Raw genomic sequence first — 16688 nt, forward strand, 5'->3', positions numbered from 1 at the left:
AAAGAATTCATTAATTAATTTAAAGGAGGGCCAAAAGTTTTGTTCGTAAATAATGCTATTTAATTTAATTACTTAAATGTTCAAAGTACTGCACAAAAAGGATTTGCGAACATCGGAATTAAAACTGTGAAAAGGGTCTGCAAAACAGTTTATAAAATAAAATAAATACCGATTACCGGTCATGCTCCGGTTATCAATATCAAAAAACAACGTTTACCCACCCTTAAAAAAATGGTATGGCCACTCTTAAAAATAAATTATTTCGGCAAAGGAACATAATTATTTTTAAGGGTCAGAAACGAGATAAATTATTTTTAAGAGTGGGCAAACGATAAAAACAAATAAAAATGGTTAATGATGATATTTACTTTTAAGCAATCGCTTTTTTCTCAGAGTACACCGAGATCACCTTTAATGTCTTATATTTTCTGAAGCTTTTTCTACATTTTCTACAGCTTTTTTCAAATTTTCAAAAAAAAAAGGTGGGCAAACGATGGTATTGCGCTTTAAAAAATTGATTTTAAACAAGTAAACTTTTTGATTTTCAACTTTTCGAAATTTTATTAAGCAATTCCAGCTTTAAAATTTAAAAAAGATTTTTGGCGATTTTTTTGTGCTGGCCTGACGGTCTAATAGATACAAACGATTATTCTACTGATTGATTCTTCTACTTTATAGAAATTTTTTTCAATGGAGGGAAACCATTTAGGTCCAAAAAAGTTCAATTTGCCCAGTTGTTAAATTATGGCAACAACGCACTTCGTGGTATTGGAAAGGTGGTAATCATACTGCCGCCAAAACGAGAAAAATTGTAAACATATACCGTTTACTCTTTATAAACTCCGCTGATACACAATAAAACGCAACTGGCACAGAATAACGATGTAACGTATTTTGGCGTACGCCTTGACAGACGACTTACATAGCTGAGGCATACGAAGGTAGGAGAACTTACCAAAAACTAATGGCCCATAACCTCTATTGGCTAATAAAATCTTGCCCCCTACCGTAAAAAATGGCAAATTGGCAACAAAAATAAATGATCATTTTAAACATATTTTTGAGGTTTGTCGTCGTTAGAGTGTGCGTTTTGAGACAGCTCTGGTTTCACTAAAATGTGCGAGACCAGATCTCGACTATGACACGGACAGACGGACATGGCCAGGTCGACTTGTCTATATATATGTATATACTTTATATAATCGCAAATTTTCTCCTTATTAATTGAGTATTTATAAAAGAAATACTAATTTCGTTGTGTGTTTTCAGGTGAGTTCAGTGTTTCTTATTTTCCTTTTTTGATTTTAGTTGCTACCGTGGTCTTTCTTAAGAGGTGGTGTGACAGAGTGAACTGCTTGAAACTGGTTCCACTGAACTAATATATTTTTCACCGCGCATCCTCCAACAAATGCGGACAAAATGTGCAAGAACCTCTACTCCAACAGGACTTGTAACATTGTCGGACGCGTAGTTTAAAGAAATATATGTTCTTGCGGATTCAGCGGAGATGTAGAGTTGTAATACTGCATTCGGAATTTTAGTAAATATCATTAACGACTATTTTAGGGTAAATACAGTACAAATGTGCATGTTATTTGTTTTTTGTAAGACGTTACAGACTCTATTCCACAAATATTTGTGACAGTGAAAGAAGCAAATATTGGAGCAAGGTCACACATACATATAACTCCTAAGAGGAATAGGGATTTATTGCTGAGTTACGGTACTGTTGTTGATGTCGAAGCTGGACTTTAGTTACCTTTAAGTATAGTTTCAGTTTTTACTTACATGTTTTCCATCACTACTTTTTAAATTATTATTATCATTATTATTATCTTATTAACTGTGAACAGCATTTTTCTTTCTGACTCTTTATAAATGTAAGAATGCGTAAGTATTCTGTAATATAAAATGCTGTTCACACAAGATTAAACAAGAAAATGGCAATTTTAACTTTCACGGGCGTTGGTGGTGAGAAGTCTTGTGCAACTTAAGCTAGCTCGATCTGATTGGACCTTCAAAGCCAATTCACAGCACTTAATTTGTACTCCTATATAATCTAACCTATTATTAAAGTGTTGTATTGTCATATTTTACTCTCAGTACGCTCCAAAAAGATTGAAAAGAAAAGCAGCCTGCCATGTCATGGGAGAGCATTAACTCCAAGGATCTCCTTAGGTATTTTAGTGCATTTTGCCTTTTAAAGCTATTATTTAACGGTTATAAATTTATATCTATATATATACATAGCATCCCACCAAGCCAGAATCTGTCTGCAACACGTTTACTTACATCACCTGATGGATCTCGTTACCTATTGGAAAATTCAAGCGGTTTGAATGTTACTTCTCTAAAAGTATTTAATAATGTTGTTTAAATCTCAAACTCATTGCGCTATACATGATAGACCTTTGTGGTTGGGTCTATATATTTATTTTATTATCATTTGACATAGTATCCACTCTAATGCCTATAATTGTTATTGCCCCGACCACACTTTTAAAAAATATTTTTATTCCTTTTTGTTTTATTATATATTTGGCCAATTTATGTCGGTACACAAAACCATTTTGGCTTGCAAGACCACAAGCCGTCCAAAACTGCCTCATCCGCACTTTTGAAGTGTGTTTTTTCATTTTTTTTTTATCATACAGACATGGTTTTACAATTTCGATAAACAAAAAAATGTTTAACTTCTCAATCGCACTCCCTTTAGATGAGTTCACTATTGATTAATTATACCGCCCTATAACTCATGGGCAGAAAGAAGACACTATAATAACTATGCTATTCTAGTGTCTTAATAATAACTATGCTATTCTAGTGTCTTTAGAAAGAACCACTTACGACCATGTCAAATTGAGGCATCACTCAAAAGTTTTGAATTGGTTATTTATATTATATTTATTAATTAATTAATTTATATATTGAACTAGGCTTTGTGTAAATAATATGAATTTTCTCCATAATCAAACCAATACTTTTTTAAAAAATTAAAAAAAGCAGTGATTCGGACTTCTGTTAAAGCTTCAAAAGAATGTTTTCAATGTTTTAACAATTGTTACATATTTTACAGACTTGTGTCACTTAGATGAGAGTTTTTCGCGGTTGGCGGGATATGGATCTAGTCCAGATGTAGGATCCCGTTCGGTATGGGCTAGCCAGGCGCTATTACGATCAGGTTCTGTTATCAGTTGCTTTTTGTCCTGCCAGCAAAGCCTAAGACAGTACATAGCTAAACGGAAGGTGTGAAACTTATATATACACATGTCAATATCACCAATACAGATATATTCTCCTCCAGATCGAGCGAGGACGACGGCTATATGAACAAAACAATCAAACGGAGGCCGTACGTACTTGGCGTAGTGCACTGAAAGGGACGTGCCAAAGAGAGGACTGCTTTCAGCTACTAGGATATTTGTATCAGGCACATATGGACTGGGGAAAATTTCGTGAGGCAATAGAATTCAGTCATCAGCAGCTCGGGTAAGTTTTGGGATTTATTATTACTTAGTCAAGAGATCATGACTAAATATTTATATACTTTAAGATAAGATTTTTGAAATTTCACCATCCACTCCCACTAGCTGAGTACTTCGATTTTCTTAGAATTTCAGAGGAGCTTGATTCGCCAAATATGAGAGCCGAGACGTACTTAAATCTCAGCAGGGCACACGCCAGCTTGGGAGGCTTAGAGCGATCACTGAGTTATGCCAGGCACTCACTTTACAATGAGTGCGGCACTAAATGCAGAAGTGGACTTGTCCATTTGACGGTTGCACGTGTATACCTAGAAATGGGTGGGTTCTCTAGGGCTTTGGAGGGTTTGCAGGGTGCCTACAAAATTGCTACAGCTATTGGAGATCCATCACTGGAGTTACAAGTGTATGTCGCGCTTTCTGAGCTTTTCGGACGCCTTCAGGATAACGATAAAAGTGCAACATACGCTTCTAAAGCCTACGACTTATCACGATCCCTGCAACTCGGTGACCTAAACTCATGCCACCATAGAGCAGCTCTATTGCGAATGGCGGTTTCTCTCCGAAAGCAGGGTGAGCTTGGAGATGCACAAGATTATTGTAAGGTATCGTCGAGCCTGTCCATCAACTGATTTCAAGTTGTGTTCACGCCGCATAATTATTTCGTTTCAGGAGGCCACGAAGCTTTCCCTTATTTCTGGAGACCAGGCGACTTACACGAGAAGTATTCGCGTCATGGGCGACATATACCGAAATAAAATGGACATGGATGTAAGTATTGCACAGTAAAGGCAGCGTTGAATGTAAAGTTTTTATAGTCCACATGGCCTTATACAAAAATTGTGCTAACGAATGCTTTAAAAACGTAACTTGAATTTTGTGCGAGAAGTTATGTTATGTTATCCACCGCTGGGAAGTGTTCTAGTTCAGCTAGACAGGGAATCTGCTGCTTGAAATAGGATAGGATAGTCGGAGGGACAGGCATGAATACCAAATTAGAACCCATTATGGTTGTTAAGCAATATGACTACGATTTTACTTCTGACTGGAAACAATTTTTTCTTCATCATATAATAATTCTATAACTGGAGGACTGAAGTGGAGAAGGGTTTCGTGTGAACAGTGGTTGGTCACGAGTTAGTCAAGTTCAAGGCGAAAACCGATTTGCATTTAACGCTACCAATGTCGTACTCCATGTCAACTTCTGTGTCAAAGCAATTCTTAAACTTTTACAGAAATCTTTCCTTTGCATCAATATGATTAAACCTTTTAACTAAATAATGCCACTGTTTTAGATTACCACATTCCATTAAACATTAAACTCGTTTAAATAGAGGTAAATTTCTGTTGATTTGATAAACAACTTTTTGCCACGCCCACTCTAACGTCCACAAACCGCCAAAACCATCCAACCGGCTACGCCTGTCCCTATGAACACGTCGATCTCAGGAACTATTAAAACTAGAATGCTGAGAATGGACATGAAGATTCCAGAGACATGGAGTCAGCGCAAGTTTGTTTCCATATGTTGCCAAGCTCAGAAAACGACTAAAACTGCCACAGAAATCGGACCATTTAATAAACTTTTTATAGCCCACGCTAGGTGAATATTAGTTTGAATATCTAGTTAATTCGCAGATCCGAATCACTTTATATTATATTCCATTTTTGTATTATAACTTACATATTATGTATATTTTTAATGATAAAACTATAATAAAACCATTTTTTTAGCGTGCATTCCGGCAATATGAACAAGCTATGGGTACATCGGCAAGCTTAGGGGATCGTATGGCCCAAATGGAGGCTATGGATGGAGCAGCTCGTTGCTTGGAAACACTCCGTCTACAGAACAAGATCTGCAACTGCAGACCACTAGAATTTAACACAAGACTTCTGGAAGTTGCCAGCTCAATTGGAGCCAAGGTAATGCAAATACCCAAAATATTCGATATGCCCTAAACAGTATATTTTTGATCAGGATCATTTTATTACACCATACACCGTTTGTAAAAAGCCTTATATATGAGAGACACCGAAAATACATTTCATAAAAACGCAGTCTATTTACCCTATATTTTCCAGTCTGGGCCAACTCTGCCCACCTAGTCCACTTTGTATTTTCGGAGCTCAGACCCCTTCTGCCGCTATTTTGAGTTTTGAGTAATGTTATATGTACAGCAAATATATATAAAAAGCCTCCTCTGTTTTGTTTAATTATCTGATTTGATGGACAAAGTTTTACTGTAAAATTATGTTTCTTGTTGTGAAAACATTTGTGGGTAATTATACTTTTGGAATATGACACCTCATTAGCACTTAAAGCAAAACTAAAAAGAAGAAGAAGTTTTCGCGATTTGGAATTTGAAATTGAAGACATATAGATTCCATCCCCCTTGGCGACATCAAAGATCATAGGGATCAAAACCGCTTGATCAAGAATATAAATACTCTATAGCCTGGAACCAATTCTGTCTAGCGGCTACTTACTCATTAACGAATTTAGCCTACACCTTTACTGTAAACCCCATTTACTGTAGAACATTGGGATCTCGGCACTTACAATTTCCGAGAGCTATACATTTTGACATATTTTTATTTGAAATTTATGTTTCATACTTGCCTGCTCTGTTATTCATTGATAACCAAATGTTGTGATTGTGCTGGTTGTTTAGTTTCTGGTTCGCAAAATTCGTTGCCGACTGGCATTGATCTACCGGGCACTAGGAGACGAAGATCAATACAACACTCATTTTAGACTAGCTAATCAGACGGATGCTGCGTTAGGCTTAAATTGCGGAGCGTGTGGGGAGTTGCTTGGACTTCGTCCAGAAAACTTGGAAGCTCTACCCTGTGCACACATTCTTCATGCAAGGTAAGCTTTTAAAAAAAAACGTTTGATGAACACTATTTTCGGTATCAAGTCTGTAAAGGGGAGCGTTTCTGTCCCTACAAAGTATGATCATTCTTGAGAGATGCAGATAAGATACGCAGCTTTTTTTTTTTAAATCGTGCAATCGCATATTCCCAAAGTCTGTCTCGCGTCCAGAGGCATCCCAATTCGTGAAGGTCTGATATCATTTTTATTAGCTGGCCGATACTGAACTACGTACCAACATTCGTTAAAAACTAGGTGACAGCTATGTATACTGGGAAGCGTTTGACCGTACTTGGTTAACTTATTTCTGACCAGGATTTCTAGCCAAATCCGTATGTCCGCTCGAAATTCGAATTCACAGAACCCAAATTTTTGTAAAATTATTGCAGCCTTTATTAGTAACAGACCGCTCCTTTTTAGCTGGTCGTTTGTCCATCCTTTAGATTGTAAATAAAGAAAAGATCATTTTAAAAAGATATTGATTTTTTTTTATTTCAATTTTTCCTATGTATGTGGTCTCTTCCAGATGCGCCTATGAAATCTTGCGACGGCGGGAGAAAAATGCCCCGCGATCATGCCCCGCCTGCAACAAGCTGATCAGCTCACGCACACATTTCTGCGGCAGCGTTCCGGTTGAAAGTGAAAGCACCGACAGGTGCGTCACAGCTGCTTCCACCTTCAATACGAATTCTTTGTCGGTCGACGGCCTCCTAGGGATAAACTCCGACATCCTTTTACCTTCGGCTGCGTTTTGCTACGTTAAGAATCCAGCTCTAGATACCGAAAACAGCGCTCTCCTATCTCCCAAAGTCATTTACCACAGCAACTTATCATTGGCATCTCTAAGTATGCGTGCATCTAGCCTGACGATCGATAGCGGCCAAAATGTGACGTCATCTGTGTGAAAGAAACAACTCCACTTTGAGCACCTAAACGTTGGACGATCGTGTTATCGTGCAATATCTGGAAGAATCCGGATTTTATCGCTTGTTATTATAGATAGATCGATTTTCTTTTGAATTATAGATTTTTGCATTTTAAATGCTAACAGAAGTTTTTGTTCTAGTTCTAAGCGTGTTACGAACAACTGAGACATAAGCATTTGAACTACTGCTTATGCTTAAATCCTAACTTGTTTCTTTACTACAGTACCTTATCCAAACAAGTACTTGTCACGTATTGTGTATTGTCGTAGGCTAAAATTAATTCGCACTTACATGCTAGATTGTTCTTACATTTAGAGTATGAATGTGCACACACAAAAGTTGTTTAAAATAAATCGTTACTATGTGTTATTAACACCAATTAATACAAATACATTTTGGAAGTCTTCCTAACTGGCTTATACTTGTTACTCGTTGAGTAAAAGAGTAGTTGAGAAGTATTCAACTGGTAGGACCAATAGCTGAGTCTATCTGGCCATGTTTGTCTGTACGCCTCGATCTAAAGAACTATCTACGCCAATTCAATTGGCCAATTTTGTTTAATCTTTATGTAATTATATTTTTACCAAATTCATACATTTTTCTTTAAAAGCCGACAGCCTCTTGGTAAAATTCGAATTTGTAAAATTAGGCAAAAGAACCAAGCCAGTTCAAGATAACAATATAAGAAAGGAATGGGTTATGGGATTCCTTTTCTAAAGAGCGTGAGCCTTTTTTCGAGAAACAACTGAGAAACTTATTGACTTATTTCTCAAGTCTCTCTAAGTCTCTTACTTATCATTTAAGAAAATGGTAAGTATTTTGGAAATTATTACTGCAGAAGAATGAGTTACATATATATCTGGAGAAGTATTGGTGACGCCAAGTAGAACGAATACAACATATTGGAAGCAGTATTGGCGAGACAGCGAGGCCGAATTTGTATTTGTGAGTTGGCGGGGAACAGCAGGTTGCAACACTGATGAGTGGCAGAAAACTTACCGATTTGGCGGTAGGTGAGATTGGTAGCGAAATGCGGCGCAAAAAAAAAAACATGGATGATATTTTTTAACGGATGAATACTACATGCTGTTGCATTAACAGGAGTTCAATTTTACATTTCTTGGAGTTAAACTGTATTTTTTTTGACGGGCACGTTCAGGAGTGGCTTGACTAAAAGAGTTTTAAGCCCAGTTATTTCGGTAGAGGCTGAGAGTTAGCCTCACTTTTACACAGAAAGGACACTACGAGTTTCATAATGGCAGTTCTAAGAGAACTCATTTAATCCGCTGACGCTGTAGTCTATATGGACGATATTATAGTTCCAAGTAAAGGCGTAGAAGAAGGTTTGAAAAATCTGAAAAGAGTGCTGGTGGTGGCTGAACAGAACAGGTTGAAATTGAAATTTGAATATAGAGAGTTGCAGGAGGTTGCAATCGAACATATGAAAGCTGCTTTAATCAGTCAATCAATCCAACCGGTTTTGAAACTGTATGATCCGAAGTTGCCTACGGAGACACATACGAACGCAGTCTTGTTACAAATGGTTAGAAAAGGCAGTCATTTACATCCCGTCATGTGTGAGGAAAAATATCACTCATACGAACTGAAAGTTGTTGCAGTCATTGCAGCACTGACAGCACTGTCCTGGGAATAATGTATAAAATCGTCACAGACTGTAACGCGATTGCAATGACGATGAAGAAGAAAGGAGTTCCGTTGCGAATAGCTAAGTGGGCAATGTTTTTACAACTACGAATCTACGAACATCGATCAGGAACAATGATGATGCATCTAGACGTTCTCAGTCCAGTTGAATGTTTTGTTTTTCATTCAATATCAAATGGAGACTGAAATCATTCATCGCAGTCATCGTAGATGCCTTCTCGAAGTACGTTTGGTTTTATCCGACGCGAAGTACTGGGGTAGAGGAGGTACTTAATTGCATAGAGAGACAGGCGCTAAATTTTGGTAAGCCATTCAGGATTGTATCAGACCGTGGTGCAGCTTTCACATCACATTTGTTCAAGGAATATTACGAAAAACACCAGATTCGGCATTTATTGATCCCTACAGGTGTACCTCTGGGTAACGGAAGAAATGAAGAAGAAAAGCAATTCATGGTCAACGATCTTGTTGCAATCAGACGTACTCAGTATGAAGTTTGTCAGAAGTTAAAAGGAAAGGAAAATTCTTTGGCCCTTACAAGATAGGTTCATAAGCATGGCAGGTATGATGTTGAACAAGTGGGAGATGGTGAAGGTCCTTTAAAAACATCCACTGTAGCTGATTTTAAGAAGGAGTTCGGGACGAACACCCAGTTAGGAGGGCCAAATGTAGGAATCGGAAAAAAGCCAGAAGAGGGAGTTGACCGAGAGACGCGGAGTAGTCGTCGGTCCACTAGAGAGCGTGAGAGAATAGAGAGATCAATCAATTTGACGAGCAGTCTGTGCCGAGATGTCAAGCGTAACACATCAAAACACACATTTTTGTAAACTCATTAAGTTTCAAAATCACATAGACTTGTTTTGCCAAAAATTAATAATATAATAAACAATTATAATAAAACAACGCAATCGCAGGAATTTTTGGCCATAAAAAAACCCTGGGACCTCATATATTCTAGATCAGGATCAGTAGCCGAGTCGATCTGGCCGTGTCCGTCTGTCTGTGCCATCAGCCGCTATGTGAGCTGGTGATGGCATTAATGCTCCGGTATGGAGAACTGGAGACGCGGCTCGCTATGCCACCACCGCCGCCGCCGCCGTCCAAGGCGAACACTACTGCCGCCAATGCTCCCCAGATGCCTCAGGTTGCACCCATCGCTGCCCCGCGGACCACCAAGGTTCGTGAGACGTGGTCAGCGGTGGTGAAGTGCGACGACCCTGCGCTATCGGGGAAAGCCATAGCCGAAAAGGTGCGAACGATGGTTGCACCCTCCCTCGGAGTCAGAGTACACGAGGTACGTGAGCTCCGTCGAGGTGGTGGTGCGATCATTCGTACTCCTTCGGTTGGAGAGCTGCAGAAGGTGATGACATCGAAAAGATTCGCAGAAGTTGGACTGAATGTGGCACGGAACGCGGCCGAGAAGCCGAAGGTCGTAGTCTATGACGTCGACACAGCCATCGGCCCAGAAGAGTTCATGCAGGAGCTTCACGAGAACAACTTCGACAGTGAAATGACTCTGGCCCAGTTTAAAAAGTCGGTGCACCTGGTGACCAAGGCGTGGTCGGCTACTGACGGTGCCACTGTAAACGTGACGCTAGAGGTAGACGACCGGGCGATGGCGAAACTTGATGTAGGACGTGTCTACATTAAGTGGTTTTCGTTCCGATGCCGATCGCAGGTCCGCACCTATGCCTGCCACAGATGTGTGGGTTTCGACCACAAGGTCAGTGAATGCAGGCAGAAGGAGAGTGTTTGCCGCCAGTGCGGGCAACAAGGCCACACCGCGGCAAAGTGCCAAAACCCGGTGGACTGCCGGAACTGCCGTAACAGAGGGCAACCTTCGGGACATTATATGCTCTCGAATGCTTGCCCGATATACGGAGCGTTGCTAGCGAGGGTGCAAGCTAGACACTAATGTTTAGCTTCATCCAAGCGAACTGTGGCCGAGGCAGAGCTGCGACCATCGAGCTCGGAGTCCGACTCAGGAGATCGGAGTTAATGTTTGCTCTGGTGCAGGAGCCGTATCTTGGCGGGGATGAAATGGATGTGCTGCCTGAAGGAATGAGGGTTTTCACCGACCGGCGAGGGAAGGCAGCCATCCTAGTGGATCATCAGGAAGCCATCTGCATGCCAGTGGAAACCCTCACCACAGATTATGGCGTATGTCTGGTCGTTAAAGGGAGTTTTGGCTCAATCTTCCTTCGCGCCGCATACTGCCAGTTCGATGCACCTCTGGAACCGTACCTCCGGTACATGGATGCGGTCCTGCTGCAGGCCAGCAGAACCCCCGCAATCCCGGGCCTCGACGCGAATGCAGTGTCCCCCATGTGGCTTAGCAAACTCTCTCGTCATGCCGAGGGGCAAGCTAACTACAGACGGGGTGAGCTGCTGTCAGAGTGGATGCTGGAGGCAAGAGTCGCCGCCCTACACCAGTCAACAGGGCCACATATGAGTGGAGAGTGGACGAGTGGGAATTGAGTGACCACAACATCATTACGGTTGTGGCCGAACCAACTACCTCGCGCGCAGTTGAGAGCATAGCTCCTGTGCCGTCCTGGAACTTCTCCAATGCACGTTGGCGATTGTTCAAGGAGGAAATGGTGAGTAGAACAGCCGAACTTCCGGAAAACTTTTCAGAGTCGCCGTTGGACCAGCAAGTTTCGACCCTGCGCAGTATAGTACATAGTGTATGTGATATTGCGCTGGGAAGGAAGTTGACTCGATCGCCCAGCAGGAGAGCACGTTGGTGGACTGCCGACCTCTGCGCTGCAAGGCGCGAAGTCCGAAGACTTCGTCGCCTGCTCCAAGATGGAAGGCGTCGAGATGACGATGCCGCTGTAGAGCTTGTAGTGGTCGAGCTGAGGCGTGCCTCAGCCAACTACAAGAAGCTCATTGGAAGGGCGAAGATGGATGACTGGAAACGCTTCGTGGGAGATCATGCCGACGACCCATGGGGGCGCGTCTACAAGATTTGCCGAGGCCGCAGAAAGTGCACGGAGATTGGGTGCCTCCGCGTGAATGGCGAGCTGATCACTGATTGGGGTGACTGCGCACGAGTGCTCCTCCGCAATTTCTTCCCAGTTGCGGAGTCCGAAGCACCGACTGCCATCGCGGAGGAAGTCCCACCGGCCCTCGAAGTATTCGAGGTTGATGCATGTGTTGCCCGGTTGAAGAGCAGGCGCATCAATGGCACTATCTGCAAGGCAGTCTGGCGCGCCATACCCGAGCACCTAGCATCATTGTTTTCCCGATGCATCCGATTGCGATACTTTCCAACCGAGTGGAAGTGCCCACGAGTTGTCTCGCTGCTCAAAGGGCCAGATAAGGACAAGTGTGAGCCCTCCTCATATAGAGGAATATGCTTGCTACCAGTCTTTGGAAAGGTGCTCGAGGCCATCATATTGAATCGTGTGAGAGAAGTTCTTCCGGAAGGCTGCAGATGGCAATTTGAATTTCGCCAAGGACGATGTGTGGAGGATGCTTGGAGGCACGTGAAGAGCAGTGTTGGCGCCAGCCCGGCGCAATACGTGCTCGGCACTATCGTGGACTTCAAAGGAGCATTCGACAACGTCGAATGGAGTGCTGCACTCTGCCGACTAGCCGAATTGGGATGCCGGGAAATGGGCTTGTGGCAGAGCTTTTTCTCCGGCCGAAGAGCAGTGATCCGAAGCAGTTCCGGTACTGTGGATGTACCGGTAACTAGAGGCTGCCCGCAGGGATCAATCAGCGGCCCATTTATCTGGGACATACTGATGGATGTACTGCTTCAGCGTCTCCAGCCGTATTGCCAGCTGAGTGCATACGCGGATGACTTGCTGCTTCTCGTCGAGGGAAATTCCCGAGCTGTGCTAGAGGAAAAAGGAGCGCAACTAATGTCCATCGTAGAAACGTGGGGAGCGGAAGTTGGCGTTGCCGTCTCGACCAGCAAGACGGTAATCATGCTGTTGAAAGGTGCCTTGAGACGTGCGCCTACGGTGAGGTTTGCTGGAGCGAACCTTCCGTATGTGCGTAGCTGTCGGTACCTTGGCATCACGGTCAGTGAAGGAATGAAATTCCTCACGCACATAGCTTCGCTTCGCCAGCGGATGACAGGAGTCGTTGGAGCATTGGCGCGTGTGCTTCGAGCCGACTGGGGCTTCAGTCCTCGAGCCAGGCGGACCATATATGACGGACTCATGGCACCTTGTGTGCTGTTTGGTGCCCCGGTATGGTATGAAACCGCGGAACAAGTAGCTGCCCAGAGGCGACTAGCCTCCTGCCAGAGGCTAATCCTGCTTGGATGCCTTTCGGTATGCCGAACAGTGTCCACAGTGGCACTGCAGGTACTTGGTGGAGCTCCCCCGCTTGATCTGGCTGCTAAGTTATTAGCGATCAAATACAAGCTAAAACGTGGATTCCCGCTGGAGGAGAACGACTGGCTTTACGGCGAGGACATTGCGTGTCTAAGCTGGGAGCAGAGGAAGACTCGCCTAGAGGAGTGTTTAATCCAGAGTTGGCAGAACAGATGGGACGACGACAGCGAACCAGGACGGGTGACGTATAGGTTTATCCCATACGTCACTCTTGCCTATCGGGATCCAAGTTTTGGATTCTCGATGAGGACGTCTTTCCTGCTTACAGGGCACGGGTCGTTCAATGCATTTTTACACGGGAGAGCCCTCAGCGATACCACTGCTTGCGCATGTGGAGATCCATATGAGGACTGGATGCACATTTTGTGCGCTTGCCCCCTATATGCAGATCTGCGGGACATATATGGACTTGGAGTGCAGCGCCTTGGCGAAAACTGGATCTTCGAGGGAATCCTGGATGATCAAGAGAAGACTCAACGGCTGTCAATGTTCGCGGAAGAAGTGTTCCTGAGGAGGAGGGGCGTTTAGCTCAATATCTTTGCCGTGTGGTTAGCGGGCGAGAATACTACCACAGTCCGCTGTTGCTTGTCGTAAGAGACGACTAATACAGCGATAGGTTTCCCCTAACCCTGCTTGTCGGAGCAAAAAGGGGGAGGCCCACCGAGCCTCTTTTCGGTACCACGGGTTGAACAGCTATCCAAGACTGCTCATTGAGGTAGGTCCCCTGGTGGGAGTATCGTGGTGGCTGTGGTTGGTACCCATATCGCGGGTAGAGCCTTCATGCTCGACGTTTGAGTTACGGAGCTGGTTGCGCAAAACTCGGGTACTGAGACCCAGAGATCAGTAGAGATTTTAGGTAGATCTCCCTCCTCAGCAAGGGGGAGTGCTTGCCCGGCAAGCAAGTTCTCGAATTGCTACCGGGGTGGTCGCTATAGCTTCTAGTCCGGGACGCTTGTCTGGCGTATCCAGACACATGCACCATATGCTCACTTGTGGGTGTATAGGGTGCCGTGGTTGTAATCCCTTCAGTGTGGAACACGCCACGTAAAATAAGTTCGGAGGGATCCGAAAAGCATACATGTCTGTCCGTCCGTATGATCGTCTCGATTCCAGGAACTATAAAAGCTAGAAGGTTGATTGATAAGATTACAGTTTCTAGAGACATCGGCGCAAGAAACTTTTTGACACGTCTACCCTTACGCCCACAAGCCGACAAAAACATTTTTAGTAGTAATAAGGTGATGAAATAGTGTGATATTTTATTACTGAAAGACTGATGGAAAATGGCCATGCGAGGGCTTTTCCAAAATGAACGGTGGTTTTGGTGATGATTCAGGAGATGATTGTTTTGTTAAATGTACATAAAAACCGGGAACTAATCTCTAAGACAGTCCAATGTAAAAATTATCGCTAGCGCTTTCACACAAATTGAGCGGTGATTAAGCCCTCGAGCTGAAAATTAATATGTAAAAATAAATCTTAATAAATAAAATATATTCGGAGGATTTTTAAGAACAATTCCGTAAAATGTTCAACTACATATTACCATAGAACACGGATGGTTTTTGTTTTCTAGCCTTTTTGTCAACCTGTTTTAGCGTGGGCTTGGATTTCCTTAGCAACAATAAATTTAAATCGGCAGCTCTAGCATCTAACGGCTAACTGTTGAAAAACCAATTTGGATATATTGATTTTGGAATCGCACAAATTTCGAAAAAGTGCTTATAGCCAGAATGAAGACTCCTGAATATTAGCTCCTGATCAAGGCGGATGCATATCTTTTTTTCTTCAGTTTCAAATTCCAAATTGGAAAAGCTTCTTTTTCGTTTTAGTTTTGATTGGAGTGTAAAAGAGCTAAAACATCGTTCACCTCATGTGAGATAATTATTCAAAACAGAATATCAAATATATTTCCTGTATAGACGTTTTTATTTCGAAATTCAATAGGTGCTTATACCCGTGGAGTACTCGTAGAGTAAAAGGGATTATTTGAAAAGAATGTAACAGGCAGAAGGAAGCGTTTCTGACCACATAAAGTTTATATATTCTTGATCAGAATCAATAGCTGAGTCGATATATAAAAGCTAGAAGGTTGAGATTAAGAATACAGATTCTAGAGACATATAAGCAGCTCAAGTTTGTTGGCCCAAAACTGTCACGCCCACATTTTTGAAAAATTTTTGGATATTTTTTCATAATTTTATTAGCTTTGTAAATTTGTAAATATTTGCCAATAAACTTTTTACCACGCCTACTCTAACGCACCGAAACCGCCAAAAACTGCCACCCTCACGATTTTGAAATTTTTTTGAATATTTTTTTATAATTTTATTAGTTCTGTAAATTTTGATAGATTTGCCAACAAAATTTTGGAGACGCCCACTCTAACGCTCTAAAAGTGCCCAAAACTGCAACGCCCAGAGTTGACATTTTTTTAGATCTTTCTTCGTTTTATTGTTTGTCTTGCTTCTCCTCCTCCACAAACCGCTTAAAACTGCCACACCCACACTTTTAAGCAATTTTAAAATTTTTTCTCATTTTTTTTCCCCAATATCTATCGATATCCCAGAAAAATTATGAAATTTCACGTTCGCAATATAAATTCAGTTTCAGTACGATTTTTGGTAATGTTTGTATTGTGGGTGAAATTAACAAATATATTGGGTGAAAAGTCAGTTTTTTTATTTGCTCTAGTTTGGGGTTTGGTACGGCAGCTAAATTGGGTGAACGTGTTTTCTATTGCAACCCTGATATACATACATAAATATGAGTTAGCATGGTGTCAATGGTGGTGCAACCCCGGATGCTATTCTCCAAATCAGCAGCCTGAAGAATAGAAAACGTAGCCGCTGATGGGACGGGGAATGCACCCGGGCTCGAGGGTCTGAGTCAGCGGTCCTCGCTAAATAAGGCGGCTAAGCTGCACATCATTTTGCGCATAGACTTTCTTTAATTTTGTTTACCGCTGCCGTCGACCCTTTTGTCCAGGTGTCTTAATAAATATTTAGGTTACATTTAATAGTTCCTAATAATCCGCACTGGCTATTCTGAAGCGGCTTGTTATGGCTAGGCAGGTTTCATATGTATTAGCCTTTAATCTGTTGGACGTCCTTAGTTATTTCTGGTTTTTACTGCTTTCATGAATTGGTTGCTATTATCGGTTTCATGGTGAAAGAACCTGTAGGGTAAACTATTCCTAGCCAAGTCTTCTCCTTCCCCTGTCATGTTCAAAAATGTTTTTTGATATGTTTATCATTTTGTTATTTGTGTTGCTAATCGATATGGCAACACAACTTGGACAATGCCCACTATGCTAAAAAACATTTTAAAATATCTTTCTAGTCGAAATAGATTTTAACGTGGTTTCGTTTGTGTTTTGACTGGG

The 16688-nt window shown here is 42.0% G+C and overlaps 1 protein-coding gene and 1 long non-coding RNA gene across 3 annotated transcripts, besides 7 other annotated features; one reads left to right on the top strand and one right to left on the bottom strand.

The window, feature by feature from the left end:
- Positions 1-562: part of a mobile genetic element that runs on past the window's edge.
- Positions 1-987: part of a mobile genetic element that runs on past the window's edge.
- A 140-nt stretch (positions 988-1127) lies between these two features.
- Positions 1128-1204: a mobile genetic element.
- A 218-nt stretch (positions 1205-1422) lies between these two features.
- CG1909 (uncharacterized protein) lies at positions 1423-7663 on the top strand. 2 transcript variants are annotated; one of them, NM_143671.3, is made up of 10 exons: positions 1423-1567; positions 2104-2178; positions 2251-2333; positions 3077-3246; positions 3305-3489; positions 3613-4087; positions 4155-4253; positions 5217-5408; positions 6158-6357; positions 6887-7663. In NM_143671.3, exons 2-10 carry the CDS (start codon positions 2141-2143, stop codon positions 7263-7265), a joined length of 1821 nt encoding a protein of 606 aa, NP_651928.1. In that variant the 5' UTR covers positions 1423-1567; positions 2104-2140; the 3' UTR covers positions 7266-7663. The 2 variants fall into 2 exon arrangements, with proteins under 2 accessions (NP_651928.1, NP_726586.1); NM_166773.2 differs by having other exon boundaries at positions 1423-1540.
- Positions 4902-4974: a mobile genetic element.
- Positions 7664-9899: 2236 nt separating the features above from the next.
- Positions 9900-14477: a mobile genetic element.
- Positions 9953-14383: a mobile genetic element.
- Positions 14478-15286: 809 nt separating the features above from the next.
- Positions 15287-15898: a mobile genetic element.
- A 40-nt stretch (positions 15899-15938) lies between these two features.
- lncRNA:CR45199 (long non-coding RNA:CR45199) lies at positions 15939-16589 on the bottom strand. Its single transcript, NR_123747.1, has one exon. It is a non-coding gene; the product is annotated as a long non-coding RNA:CR45199 (long non-coding RNA).
- Between the last annotated feature and the right edge of the window lie 99 nt (positions 16590-16688).

The sequence above is a fragment of the Drosophila melanogaster genome, chromosome 4 (assembly GCF_000001215.4).
Source record: "Drosophila melanogaster chromosome 4".
In the NCBI taxonomy this organism is placed as follows: Eukaryota; Metazoa; Arthropoda; class Insecta; order Diptera; family Drosophilidae; genus Drosophila; species Drosophila melanogaster.